The sequence below is a fragment of the Colius striatus genome, chromosome 10 (assembly GCF_028858725.1).
Source record: "Colius striatus isolate bColStr4 chromosome 10, bColStr4.1.hap1, whole genome shotgun sequence".
NCBI classification, from domain to species: domain Eukaryota; kingdom Metazoa; phylum Chordata; class Aves; order Coliiformes; family Coliidae; genus Colius; species Colius striatus.
The window spans coordinates 9,104,018-9,116,997 of NC_084768.1; the positions used below are offsets into that span (position 1 = coordinate 9,104,018).

Consider the following 12,980-nt stretch of genomic DNA (forward strand, 5'->3'; position numbering starts at 1 on the left):
TCAACCCTTCTGGCAGGTTCTTGCTGGGGAAAACGGGGACCTGGTGCCCCCTGCAATATCTGCATCCTTGTAGCAGCCTCAGCCCTGGAGCTGCTCTGTCACAGTGCAGGAGAGGGGTGGTGGGTGCTCCTTGCCTGGGCACAGCCCGGGATGCAGCAGGCACATCACACCTCTGGCATCCCCCGGCAGCACACAGCCTGTTCCCAGGCACCCAGGGCTCAGCAGCCCAATTCCCAGGCCAGGAATTGTGTGTGTTTGTGTTTTGGTGGGGTTTCTATAGAGATTTGACCCCTCTGATGCACACAGGGACGAGGCTGGGGTATAAATCAGAGCGGTGTTGCTCAGCCAGCAGCAGAGCTGGGCTCTCTGAGCCAAACTCGGCCACGTTTGCCCCTTGTGGCAGCAGCAGCAGGGCTGAGCTGTGTTGGAGGGTCCCCATCACCCATCTGGGACCTGGCACAGCTGCTGGCAAAGCCCTTGGCAGGAATCCAGCTCTTGTTACAACCCTTATTTACCATCAGTAATTAAGGAGCTTAATATGGCAGCCCGTAGCAATATCCTGCAGCAGGGAGATTCCCCAATTGAGTGCACAAGCTGATTTTCCTCCTCAACACCCCTCCTGCAGCTCAGCAGAGGGTCTGGCCTCCCCAGTACCCAGCTGGCCCCACATCATGCATGTGGCCTGGCCCAGCACCCTGGGGTGGGCACTGGCCCCTCCACAGAGGCCCAGCTGCAGGCTCCTTTCCCAGGGATGCTCACTGCAGCAGGGAGCCATCACATCCAGGAGTTTATTTTGGTTTGGGGCTGGCTTTTCTTCCCCTCCCCTTTCCTTTTTTTTGCTTACATTTTCTTTTCCTCATGAGAGTTTTACTGAGGAGATGCAATGAAAACAAATAAGCAGTTTTCCCCTGTTGCTCAAGGGGGAGCCAGGAACCAGGCAGCCTGCACCCGTCAGCTTCCTACTGCCCCAAAGGGGACAACCCAGCTGCTCAGCCTCCAGGTGGGTGATGCCTCTTCTCTGTCCCCTACCCTGATGGCTGGGCAACCCTCATGGCAGAAGGTGATCCCAGGTACAGCAGGTACCCCCAAGGTGGGTGTTAAGACCACAAACTGGGGGATGTAGTGGTGCTTTTGGCTGTTTGCTCGAGCAGAGAAGGCAGCTCTGGCTTCTAACCCTTGGTGCATTTTTTGGTGTTTATTTTCAGCAGGCCTATGTGAGCTGAAAATGCTCCTTTACTTGAAGCTTGGAAAACATCCTTCCCCTTGGGGATGTCAAATATTTTGGGTTTTGTTTTTCATCTCGGGCTCGCTGGTGGGATAAAGAAGCTGGAGGGATCTGTCGGTCTCTTCTCTCCAGTAATGAGTGACAGGACAAGAGGAAATGGCCTCAAGTTGCACCAGGGGAGGTTTAGGTGGGAAATTAGGAAGAATTGCTTCACTGAGAGGGTTGTTAGACACTGTCCCAGGTGGAGTCCCCATCCCTGGAGATACTGCAAAGCCTCATAGCTGAGGTGCTGAGGGCCGTGGGTTAGTGCTGGGCTTGGCAGTATGAGGGGAGGGCTTGGACTCGATGAACCTAAAGGTCTTTCCAACTGAAATGATTCTGTGATTCTAGACGTGATATCTAGGATACGCAGGAAAACAGAGAACTAAGTGGATGCAGCTCTGCTTGGAAGTCCCCAGTGAACCCCAGCAGGGATCTTGCAGCAGAGCTTGGCCATGTCTTGCAGCCAAGGCACAGGGCAGGGATCCCACCAGCTGCTGTCATGCACCAACCTGTCTGGGTGATGGGGGCCAGCCCAGGTACCCTGAGCTGTGGGAGGAGCTGGGTTATCCCCTGCTGTTGCAGCTCAATGGGAGGTTGCCCGTGGCACCAGAGACAGGGCTGCCCTCCTTCCACCCACATTGTGAGGCAGGAAAGGGCCGGGGGAGGGACCTGACGGGACCAGGGAGGGCAACGACAGCCCTGTGCTACATCAGAGCTTGTCCCTGCAGGCAAGGGAGATGCAGCCACGGAGATGTGGAGGGGCTCCTGAAGTGCAGGGAGGTGGCAGGACAGCGTGGCCATGGCGGGTGGCGTGGCCCTGACACAGAGCAGCACAGCTGGGCGGTGAAGCCAGACAGATTTAAAGCACTTTGCTGGGAAGCCAGTAAATAGGAGCCAAAAGGGATGAGGTGCTGGAAGATGTGATTTAAGATGGGATATTAAAAGCGATCCAGTAAGCACAGCTTGCTTCCATGAGGGCCAAGAACTGGCTCTGATACTCCCTGAAGTCAGTGATGTGGCTCTCCTTGCCTTGGCCGGGCTTTGGCTCGGCCCCAGGAGGAGGTTAAAGTACCGGGTGTAAATATGGGAGAGGGTGTAGCAGAGAGGGCAGGGATGAAGAGCAACATGAAACCAAGCCGAGGAGGATTTGGGCTGTAAACCCCCCTGGCAGTGCAGTGCTCTGGTCTATGGCACAGGATGAGCTGTTTTTGCAGGCTCCCACCATGGCACTGGCTCAGTCCCTCAGCAGCTCCCCAGCTCCCTGACAGCAGCTGGGAGGGAATTCCACACCCCCAGGGATGTAGACTGGGCTCTGGGGCAGCCTTTACATCACAGGTTGGTTTCCAGGTGGGGAGAGGAGCAGAGGAACTTCTGGTGGAGTTCCTGGGGTGCCCTGGGGTTGCTTGCTGGGGCAGGAATACTTGTGCTGGTGGGACAGAGGTGTGGATGCTGCTAATGGGTGTGCAAACCTGCAGCTCCTCCTCTCACCTCCTTAGGGTGAGAGAGCAGCAGTGCGCTGACAGATAGAGCAAACACCTCTGTGCCCCTTCGACTCACCTCCAGTGAATTTTTAACCAGGAATCAGAGGTGTGGTGTCCACAGCCCAGCCCAGCCCAGGGCAAACGGTGCCTGTGTGGCCCACGCCAGGGCAGGGCTGGGGAGGTTGTCCCTGGCACTATTCTCCTGCAAGCAGCCCCTGAGCAGTGCCCAAGCTCCTCACCAGCCCCCTGCACCATGTGCATTTCCCTGCAGGCAGGCAGAGGCGATGGCTCATGGGTGCTGGGCAGCTTCCCAAAGCAGCGGGCGTTGCTTCCTCAGCCATCCTGACTGTGCTCAATAGCCACAACAGAAACAGCCGGGGCTGTGCCAGGAAAATGCACCAAACCCTTCCCCAGCAGGAGTTAGGCAGGAGGTTTCCTTGGGCTGCTGCTAATGGAAAGCTTGCAGAAAAGAGCAGATGGTAGAGGAGTTTTTGGCCAGACTGCATGCAGGGAGACAGGGGGAGTGGTGCCTGGATGAAACTGGAGGAGATTTTCCTCATAGCTGTGACTTGGACGGGTTGGAGAGGTGGGCAAGGGCTACTCATGGCTGGGAGCAGGGCTCGCCCCGACCCTGCCAAGCCCAGGGGAGCTGCCCTTGGGGCTCCCCTGTTTGTGTTTGCTGTGTAACATGAACCACGTGAGGATAATTCACACCCTGGCTGCTGAGGTTGGGGCTGCCCTGAGAAGTGAGCGCTGCCTCAACCCGCCTGCCCGTGTTGTCACAGTTTGTGCTCCCAAGGGCCGTGTCATTGCCTCGTGCCCATGGCAGGGCAGACTCTGCACCATGGCCAGGAGGGCAGCCAGCACAGATTTTGGCACAGCAGCCAGAGTGTTTCACAGGCTCAATCTGTTTGGGGCTTTACTGCACCAGTAGCAGTGTGCGGTGGGTGTGCTGGGCTCCCCAGCCAGCAGCCCCCAGGGGAGCCCTTTGCCAGCCCCTTCCACGAGCCTCTGGCTCTTGCACTGCCCATCCTGCTGCCCTCCTGTTCCAAATTACTCCCAGCCCTGTGAGCTTTATGAAGACATACCCCAGAGTTACCCCTTAGGGTGTAATTTGCCCTGACAGCCGGTAATGGGATTAGCTGTGTGCAAATCCGGAGGTGCTGCGGGCTGAGTGGGGCTGGGGGGTGTGCTGGCCCCCGCCACAGCTTACCCTGCCCTGTATCTTGCAGGCCTTTCATGGGATCAGGCATCTGGCAGCTCCCCCCCAGCCTCTGCTGGGCTTTCCTTTAAGCCACCCTGTAATTTTCTTGTCAAATGAGAGTCCCACGCTGAGCTGGGTCGAGCACATTTTACAGCGAGTCATCTTGGCTGAGCAGAGCCCTTCTCTTGCACAAGTGTGGGCTGAAATCTGGCTGGGGAGGGAGGTTTTGCAGCACTCACAGTTGTGTGAGTGCTGGGGAAACACTGGACTGGTTTCCTACCAGCCCCTGGTTTGTGCCTTCACCAGTGCATCATCTCCTTGCCGTGCCAGGGTGTCGTGGGGCTGTGACATGAGAGGTCTCGTGCCAGTTGCAGAGAGCAGGGGCAGGAGGGGAGCTGGGAGCTGCTGTCCTGGCAGATGGGTTGGTTTGCTACACGGAAATAGCTGTTTTTGCTTGCTGTGTTAGCAAAACAAACCCAAATCGGCTTATGTTACCCGCCCTGGCCTGCTGAAATGCCAGTGACTTTTCCAGTCATTACTCCAGTAATCACCAGGGGAAGTTGCTCTGGGGGATTTTTGGGCAGGCAGCGTGTGCCCACAGCTCCAGCATGCCCAGCAGCTCTCACCCTGCAACCCTGCCTCAAGAATTTGGGAAAGTCTTTGGGGGCTCATAGAATTGTAGAATCATAGAAGTGTTTCAGCTGGAAGAGCCGAGGCCTTGCCCCAAATATGCTGCAGATAGACCTGGGGAAGAAAAACTTCCGTGTTCAGGTGAGGGAGCACTAGAAGGGGCTGCCCAGATGGGCTGTGGAGTCTCCTTCCCTGGAGACATTCCAAACCCAGCTGGACGAGTTCCTGTGTGACCTACTCTAGAAGGTCCTGCTCTGGCAGGGGGGTGGACTGGATGAGCTCTAGAGGTCCCTTCCAGTCCCTACCATTCTGTGAGTGATTCTGTGAAGCTGGTGCTGGCTCCTGCTGATACTTGCCAGAGGGCCAGGGAGGGGATCCTGGCCCTGTCCATAACAACAGCACCCAAACAAACAAACGGGCCAGCCCAGGTTTTGCCCAGGGCTGTTGCTATGCTGTCGGGGAGCGCTGGCGCCTGATGCTCTTGGGATGGAGCCTCACCCACAGATTCCTATCAGAGGGCAGAGACAGCTGAGGCGTGCTCTGCCCCAATGGCTAAATTAGCTGGAACAAGGTCTGCAGATAAGATATCGCTGTGGGTTGCTGAGGAGGCTGTTCTCCGTTGGCATTGCCTGTGTTGTTGCCCTGGCAGGCTGTCAACCTTGCTTTGAAGTGCTGCTTGAGCTGCTGCTCCCTGGAGCCATCTCTGCCCAGCACCTGAGCTCAGCCTCTGCCTGCCCTTACCCAAGTCCCTGGGCATGGTGCCATGGGCAGCGTCCCGCTGCAGAGGGATGAGGTGGCTGCTGCTTGCTGCTGCTCTGAAGTGGCTCTCAGATGGTTGTGGCATTGTTTGGGCTCCTGAGGGGACCCTGGATGACAGAAGGAGCCATGACCCCAAATGTCAGACTGCTGTGGTGTTTCCAGCCCACTCCTTCCAGCACAGGCCAGCAAGGGCTCAGTTTACTGCCCGTCCACAGGTTTCATACATCGGCATTAGCAGTGTTTATGGATTCACTCCCTGTAAAACAAGCAAGAGGCTGCATCTCTCAGGCTCTTGAGGTGCTGCCATGCTCTGGGAGCACCTAAAGCCCTTTCTCCCTCCCTCCCTGGCAGAGACCCTCTACCAGTCTCTTTGCTGTGCTGCCCTGCTGCCCTGCCTGCCCAAGGATTGATGGGATGAGAGTGGGGCAACAGCAATGGGCAGGACCATGCACAGCTCCAACTGGGTGCACAACCTGGGGCTGCTGCCCTATGGCAACCTTCACCTCCATATTCTCATAGGTTTGAAGGGTGTGCTGTGTGTGCTTCAGCTCACCCCATCGTGAGGCAGGCTGGGAGTGTGCATCCCCACAGCAGGGCTGGCACAGAGCTTTGGGAGACCTGCCGCCAGTTTTGTGCCTGCTCAGTCATGAGAGCTGTCTGCAAGGAGCGGAGGGCAAGGGAAGGCTGGGGTATGAGCTGCCCTGGCCAGGCCACCAGCATTTCTGGCACAGGCTGAGTGGTCCATGGGGACTGGCCACAGGGCTGGGCCAGCTGGGCCAGACCAACAAGAGGCCAGTTTTCAGCTGCTCACCAGCACATAATCTGCCTTAAAAGGGAGTGCAGCTGGAGATGGGTTTCCTGGCCAGATAGAGGCCTCAAAGCCGTCTGGCACAGTGTGGCTGTGCCCCGTCCCCTCTCTGTGGTCAGGGTGGCAGAGACGGGGTTCCAGCCTGGCCTTGGCATGGGGGACCATGGCGTGGCTGAAACATGGTGCTTGCGGCGCTGGCGTGTGTGTGGTGCCTCAGGGTGGGAAGAGGAGGCAGGGTGGAGGCAGCAGCCTTTGCAGGACACCCCTCTCCTCCCATGCAGTCAGACACCATCCCAGTATGACTCATGCATGAGCTGTGAGCAGGCTCCCCAGCCACGTCCCTGCCAGGGCGGGCTGCCGAGCACCATGCTCAGCCCAGCAGTGCCAGCCATGCCCTTGCAGCAGCATGCCAGAGGGGCTCCCCAGCCTGCAGCGGGGTTACCAGCAGCTGGGGTGAGCCCAGGACCATGGGAGCATGAGCAGGATGAGGGCTCCAGCTGGGAAGGGAGGTGGGAGCCAGGCTGGGTCATAAAGCAATCTCAGCTGAACCATGAACTGTGCCTCGGGGCATGGCTCGTCGCCTCTCCTCCTGCACCCACGGGCGGGTTCTGGTGCCAACAGAGCCCTGTTTGTGTGGGTGGGAGGGTGAGGGGTGCCCTGCATTTCGGGAGGCAGACACGGGGCGGCCGGGCGCTGGGTTTCACAAGCCCTCATGACCTTTGCAGCACAGCAACATGCCCTGGGGAGGATTGTTTCATGCAAAACAGACCCTTGGATAGGCTTTTCATTTCCTTCACGGCCGAGCACAAAGGAACAGCAAGTCCTAATAAAATGACTTGCTCCTACTGAAATGACAACAGTCAGTGATGCAGATGGACTGGTTCTCTGCAATGAGCATGTTTCCCCCCAACCCCAATTCTTGAAGTACTGCAAGCAGAGGGGTTACAGCCCTATAGTTCCCTCCTGCATCATCTCACACTCCAAGCTTCCCCATGGGCAGAAGACTGCCTGAGAGTCATCTTTTAGCTTCCCTTGGGAGAGAGACAGGTCTGTGCTCAGAGGGTTGAGCCCCAGTGGTGAGCACCCCAGGAATCTTTATCTGTTACATGGTTAATTGACAGATGCCAATCACACATCCAGCTCCCCTCAGAGCGTGCCTCTTGGCCACAAGCATGGGCATGGAGCCAGGGAGCACTGACTCGGGGTGCAGAGGGGGCTGTACTGTAGGGCATGGAGTGCAGTGGGTGTGGGGCTGCTGGGTGCCAAGGATGACTGCAGGGGGAGGGATTGCGGGGGGCTGGGGGTGCAGGGGGAGCAGCACGTTGGTGGCCCTGCCCCGAGGGGTGCAGGAGCCATGCCCCGGGGGGTGCAGGGCTGCAGGAGCTATGCCTCAGGAGGTGCAGGGGTCTGCCCTGGGGGGCACAGGAGCCATGCCCCGGGGGGTGCAGGGCTGCAGGAGCTATGCCTCAGGAGGTGCAGGGGTCTGCCCTGGGGGGCACAGGAGCCATGCCCCGGGGGGTGCAGGGCTGCAGGAGCTATGCCTCAGGAGGTGTAGGGGTCTGCCCTGGGGGGCACAGGGGCCATGGCCCGGCGGGTGCAGGACTGCAGGAGTCGTGCCTCAGGGGGTGCAGGGGTGAAGGGGCCATGCCCCGAGGGGTGCAGAGGCCGTGCCCCGGGGGCGGGTGCCTGCAGCTGCGGGCGGGGCCGCACATCTGGGCGGAGCGGGCGGGCGGGCGGGCAGTGACTCCAGCGGGGCCGGCGCGGAGCATCCCAGAGCCCGTGCGAGCGACGGCCAGAGCCCAGCTGCGACCATGCCCAAGTGTCCCCGCTGCGAGAAGGAAGTCTACTTCGGTAAGGGCTTCCCGCTGCCTCCCCGGCCGCCTCCACTCCGCGGGGACCGCAGCCTCGTCCGGGCTGTCCCGCTGCTGCACCCCAACGGGCTGCGGGACCCCGGCGAGGCGGGTCCCCGAGGCACCCGGTGCTTACAGGTCCTTGTGCCTCCCAGTGCCGCGGGTCCTGGGTGCCCCGATGTGGTGTGTGCCAGAAATGCAAGGTTTTGGGTTGCCCCGAGGTTGCACGCGTCTGTGCTGTGGGTCCCCGGGGTCTCCCGGGTGGGTGACCCTGTAAATGCACCCAGGGAGATGCCTCGCTGCAGGGTGTGGGCTGTGGTGGGTACCCCCAGGCTGCAGATGAGGCCATGGCGCAGGATGGGAGCACAGCCCTGTCTCCTGCCCAGCATCACCCATAGTCCCAGCCCTGGAGACTGCTCTGTGGAGCCCAAAGGCGGTTCTGAATGCCGGTGCAGGCAAGCAAGCATCTTCCCAAGGGCAAGTCCTGCCCTGGGGCACGGTCCTGCATCTGTGGGTCGCCCACATGTTGTCTTGCATGGTTTTAGCACAGCGAGATGGCAGCCCTGGGGTGTTTTTTGAAGCTGCAGGCTAGCCACAAGCCTTGTTGGTCCACTGTCTGCCCCTGGGCTTCAGGCAGATGTCCTCCCTTAGAGCCAAGGCACTGAGGCTCCAGGTTTCTGCCCCTTCTCATCCCACCGTCCTGCCTGAGGATATTTGGGAGGTTTGAGCCTCCCACCCTACTGGCAGCAGCTGCTGGAACACAGGGTCTGTCTGCCAGACCTCCCCTTCCCCAGGCTGAACTTGAGGGGGTTTGCTGGGAGCAGCCTGCATTCACCCCCTGCTTTTTAATTGACGAGAAATGAAGGGTCTTGGAACCGAGTGCTGTCACTGGCTTCTGCTCTCTGCCTTATTTCTGCTCCGTTTGGGGGTGTGCCCCAACTTCTGCGCTGCCAAAGCCATCAAGGCTCAAACACAGGGGCTACTCTCTGACAAGCAGCCCATTAGTGATGCCCACCCTGGGCAGATGTGCTGGGGCTGGTGCTGCCTGGAGAGCTGCTGGGGATGTGGCTCCTGCACTTGGGGAACACCTCTGCCTAAATTTGAGCTGGCTGCTTGCAGATAGCCTTTGAGGGAGGAGACAATTTATGTCTCCCTCCTGCAAGTGAGGGTCCTGAGGCACCTCATTTACACAGGTAGTTTGATACGAGGAGCTGCCAAGGTGCTGGTATCAGCGTCTGCCTTGCCCCTGTGGGTCTGGTTTGATGCCAGACAGGGTGAGCTGGGTTTGCCGTGCCCACAGGTGTGGATGGGGCCATTTGACCAAGGAGGAGTTTGGCCCTGCACTTATCTCAGGCTGCTCATAAAAAACTCTCTGTGTTGATGGAGAGGCTGAGGAGGATTTAAAAGCCGCTGGAAGACCGAGCTGGCTGCCTGATTTCTGGCCCTGGAGACAAGGAGTGCTGGCACAGAAGGCACAGCAAGCCCTGCTCTGGAGAACCCCAGGGCTCTGGGGGCCTGGTGGTCCTCCTCCAGCTGGCCTCAGGCTGCTTTTGGCCAGACTGTGTGTGCAGAGAGCAGGGATGAGGAGGAGGTGATGCCAAGAAGATGGGGAATGGAGTTTGTAGGGCCACCACCAGCTTTCCAGGGGAGTCCCACCTGCATGCCCAAGAGCTGTGGGGTCCCGCTGCAGTGAGCATTAGCAGAGCTCCTGCCCAAGTGTTGGTGCAGATGCTTGTGCGAGAAGTGGAGAGGCTGAGCTCCTTCCAGAAACCCTGTGGTGGGTTTCCTTCTAGAAACCCTGATGGGAGTGCCCTGTTGTGGGCCAGGCTCCTGGGGCTGCCTGGGGGGAGCACACTGCAGCCCCCGCTGGGCTCTGGGCACTGTAGGCTCATTGTGCCTCTGATGGATGGCAGCAGGGCTGCCTCGTGACATTCGGGCGCTGCCCCCGTTCCCACCTCTGCAGGCTCCTTGCATAAGCTGCTGTGGATATGTTGGGACTCCAAAGCAGAGGGGCTTCAGACTGCCCAGGGCACAAACTGCCCACAGTGCCTCGGTCCCATGGCTTGACCTCCTTGTGTAGGAATGGGGAGAACGCACAGACATGGCTCTGATGGGGTTCCTGTGCACAGCTCTGCTTTATCACTTCATAAATCCCCAGGATGCCAATATGAAGAGCACAGAAAATACCCTCCTCCCCCGCTGGGCTGCAATTAAAAGCCAGCCTGTGTTCTTCCCTCTCTTTGTAAACACGTCCTGGCTCCAGCAAAGAGCACGTTGTCCCCCCTGCAGCCGCCTGAACCCCGGCCAAGCTCCAGCCCTGCTCCAGTTTGTCATGGTGCGTGCAGAATGAGAGCTGTGGCCACAGTGCTGCTGGCTGGAGGGGACTGGTTTGTGTTGGCAGGGCACGATGATGGCTTTGCCCCTCTGGACCTTGCCAGCAGCCCTCTTTTCCCCTGGCCAACTCCAGTGATTGCTTGGGCTCCAGCTGGCTGGGGAGGAATTCATCCCCTTGCAGGCTGGTGTCGGAAGGGGGAGGGTCCCCATATCTTTGGAAGACAGGAGTCAGCCTGTCTGCATGGATACAGTGATGTTCACCCCGGGCATGGCACTGCTGCTTTGGATCTGGGCACCTGGATGTGTATGGTGATGTGTGTGGGTTTGAAACCCACAACAGACTTGAGAAAATGCCTCAAAATGTCCTCTCTAAGGCTGATGCCAATGAGGCCAACCTGCCAAACTGACTTGTCACACCTGCCTCAACTAACCCATCTCCTTTCCACGGCAGCCGAGAAGGTCACTTCTCTGGGGAAGGACTGGCACCGGCCCTGCTTGAGATGTGAGAAGTGCAACAAGACCCTGACGTCTGGAGGCCATGCAGAGGTGAGGAGTGCTGCTCAGGAGGGCCCTGTCCCCTGCAGCTGGGGGTTGCAAGAGAGGTGGGATGAGCAGAGAGGGAGCTGAAGGGCGGTTGGGGCTGACACTCTTTCTGTCTGCCCGCAGCACGATGGCAAGCCCTACTGCAACCACCCCTGCTATGCTGCCTTGTTCGGGCCCAAAGGTAGGGTCACTGGGGCTGAGGAGGTGGGAGGGAGGGGAAGGGGGCTCAGGGCTCCCTCCTCTCAGCGAGGAGCATCCCTTGGTGCCCGCCCCGAACCACGGCAATACTGACCCCGCTCTGTCTCCCTTCCAGGGTTTGGCCGGGGAGGAGCCGAGAGCCACACGTTCAAGTAAACCTCAGGTTGGTGTCTGCCCTGGGAGGTCCCCTCCTGCCTCTGGCCCCGTGTGCTGGCTGGGGCTGTCTCTGACCAGGGCAGGCAGGGAAGGCAGGTGTGCCGTGGCGTCTCCAGGCTGCCTGTGACTCCCAGCACCCGCATAGCTCCGGCTGCAGACACCAAAGGCTTTTTCTCTGTGTCCTGTCAGCAAAGACAGGCTCTATCCCAGGGGAGCACCATTGTCCCTGGCATGTCTCCTCTCCCAGCCCAGCCTGCCTTCATCCCTCCTTCTCTCCCGTCCCTCTCCAGGTCTGCCAGCCAGGGCTCCCGGCACAGCCTGAAGACAGCACAAACGCACCGCCAGACATGCCCTTTCGTTTTTAATTCACTCTGCACTAGACTAGCACGTTAAAAGCAATAAGTAACCGAGGCTGGGGCTGGTGTGGAGAGGTGCTCCACTCCAGATGGAGTGCTGCCGGGATGGGGGCCTTGGGATGCCTCACCGGAGAGGAAATTTGGCTGCTGTTGCTGAAAGCCGCCTGGAGAGGAGATCACACCCCTCCAGCCAAACCTCAGCCCTGCTTCTGGCACCCAGCACTCCTGTCTGGGCCCACAGTTGTATTCTCAGTCTTTAATAAACCCAGACCGAAAGATGCTTCCCCCATGTAGTAGCTGTGCTGTCTGTAAGGGGGAGCTTCCTTGCTGAAGGACCCTACGTGCCCTCTGGATCAAGCCCCACACCATGTGACAGCTCCGTGTGCTTCTTGCTCCTGGTGACTGTAGGGTCTTGCCCTTCCTGAGCCCTGGGGTTGAGGGCAGCACCAGGGCTGAGCATGCCCCAGGGGAAGGAGTGGTGCTTGTTGTGTGGCTGCTTGTCTGGGGTTGGGATCTCCCTGGGCTCAGGAGGAAGGTCGTGCCCTGCCCGCAGCCTCACTGGGTCTGTAAGGTGACATTTGCAGAAGCCTAGAGCATGGTGGCAGCTGTCACAGGGTTAAAGCAGAGGCATGCAGTGCTGCTGGACAAGGGGCTGAGACTGTTGACCTATGGTCTCTCCAGCACTCAATAGCCTCCTGGCCTTGTCCCAGCTCAGTGCCAGCTGGAAAGTCACGGCAGCCCCAGCCCTTTGCTCCTGTATCCGAGATGGCACTTTGCAGCCTTCCATTGGGGCAGGGAGCTTTCTTGCTGGGAGGAGGTTGTCTGTCACATCAGGAAAGCCGGGTATTTGCTGCTTTCCCTTTGAGCAGCCATGCAAAAAAGCCAAATGAGGCTTTCCTGGGTAGGGAAAGCAAATGTGCAGTGTGACAAAGCGAGAGCTGACTCACAACCGTTTTGCTCTTTTGTGTTGCAGCCTCTTTGCTCCGCTGGGAGAACAGAACTGACAGATGTAAAAGATGTTGACTTGAGGGATGTTTCCAAAATGGTTTCTTAACCATGTCTTTCCCTAACCTGAACCACCCCGTTTACATATTCAGAGCCACTCTGTTGTACCCTGGGTTATGTTGGTCTATGGTTTGTGCACGCATTTCCTTGCAGATTATTCTGCTTCTTACTGCTACGCCAGCCTTGGCCAAACCCCTCAGGGGTCAAAATTACTGTCCCAATGTCAAAATCTTTGGTGTCAAAGGCACTCTGATCCGATAAGCATCTTAAAACTTCCCATGTGCTTGATGTCAAAAGGCTCTGTCCCCATGAGGCAGCTTCAGTGGGATAAACTCTAAGGGCCTTGTTTCCCACCCTGTTAGCATGACAAATGCAGGCATCTGTGTCAA

General features: G+C 58.6%; 1 protein-coding gene across 1 annotated transcript; it reads left to right on the plus strand.

Annotated features, from left to right (window-relative positions):
* Positions 1–7,902: 7,902 nt before the first annotated feature.
* Positions 7,903–11,875, plus strand: CRIP1 (cysteine rich protein 1). The gene is made up of 5 exons (XM_062004095.1): positions 7,903–8,000; positions 10,785–10,879; positions 11,000–11,057; positions 11,190–11,237; positions 11,521–11,875. The coding sequence occupies exons 1-4, from the start codon at positions 7,961–7,963 to the stop codon at positions 11,228–11,230; spliced, it is 234 nt and encodes a 77-aa protein (XP_061860079.1). The 5' UTR covers positions 7,903–7,960; the 3' UTR covers positions 11,231–11,237; positions 11,521–11,875.
* Positions 11,876–12,980: the final 1,105 nt, after the last annotated feature.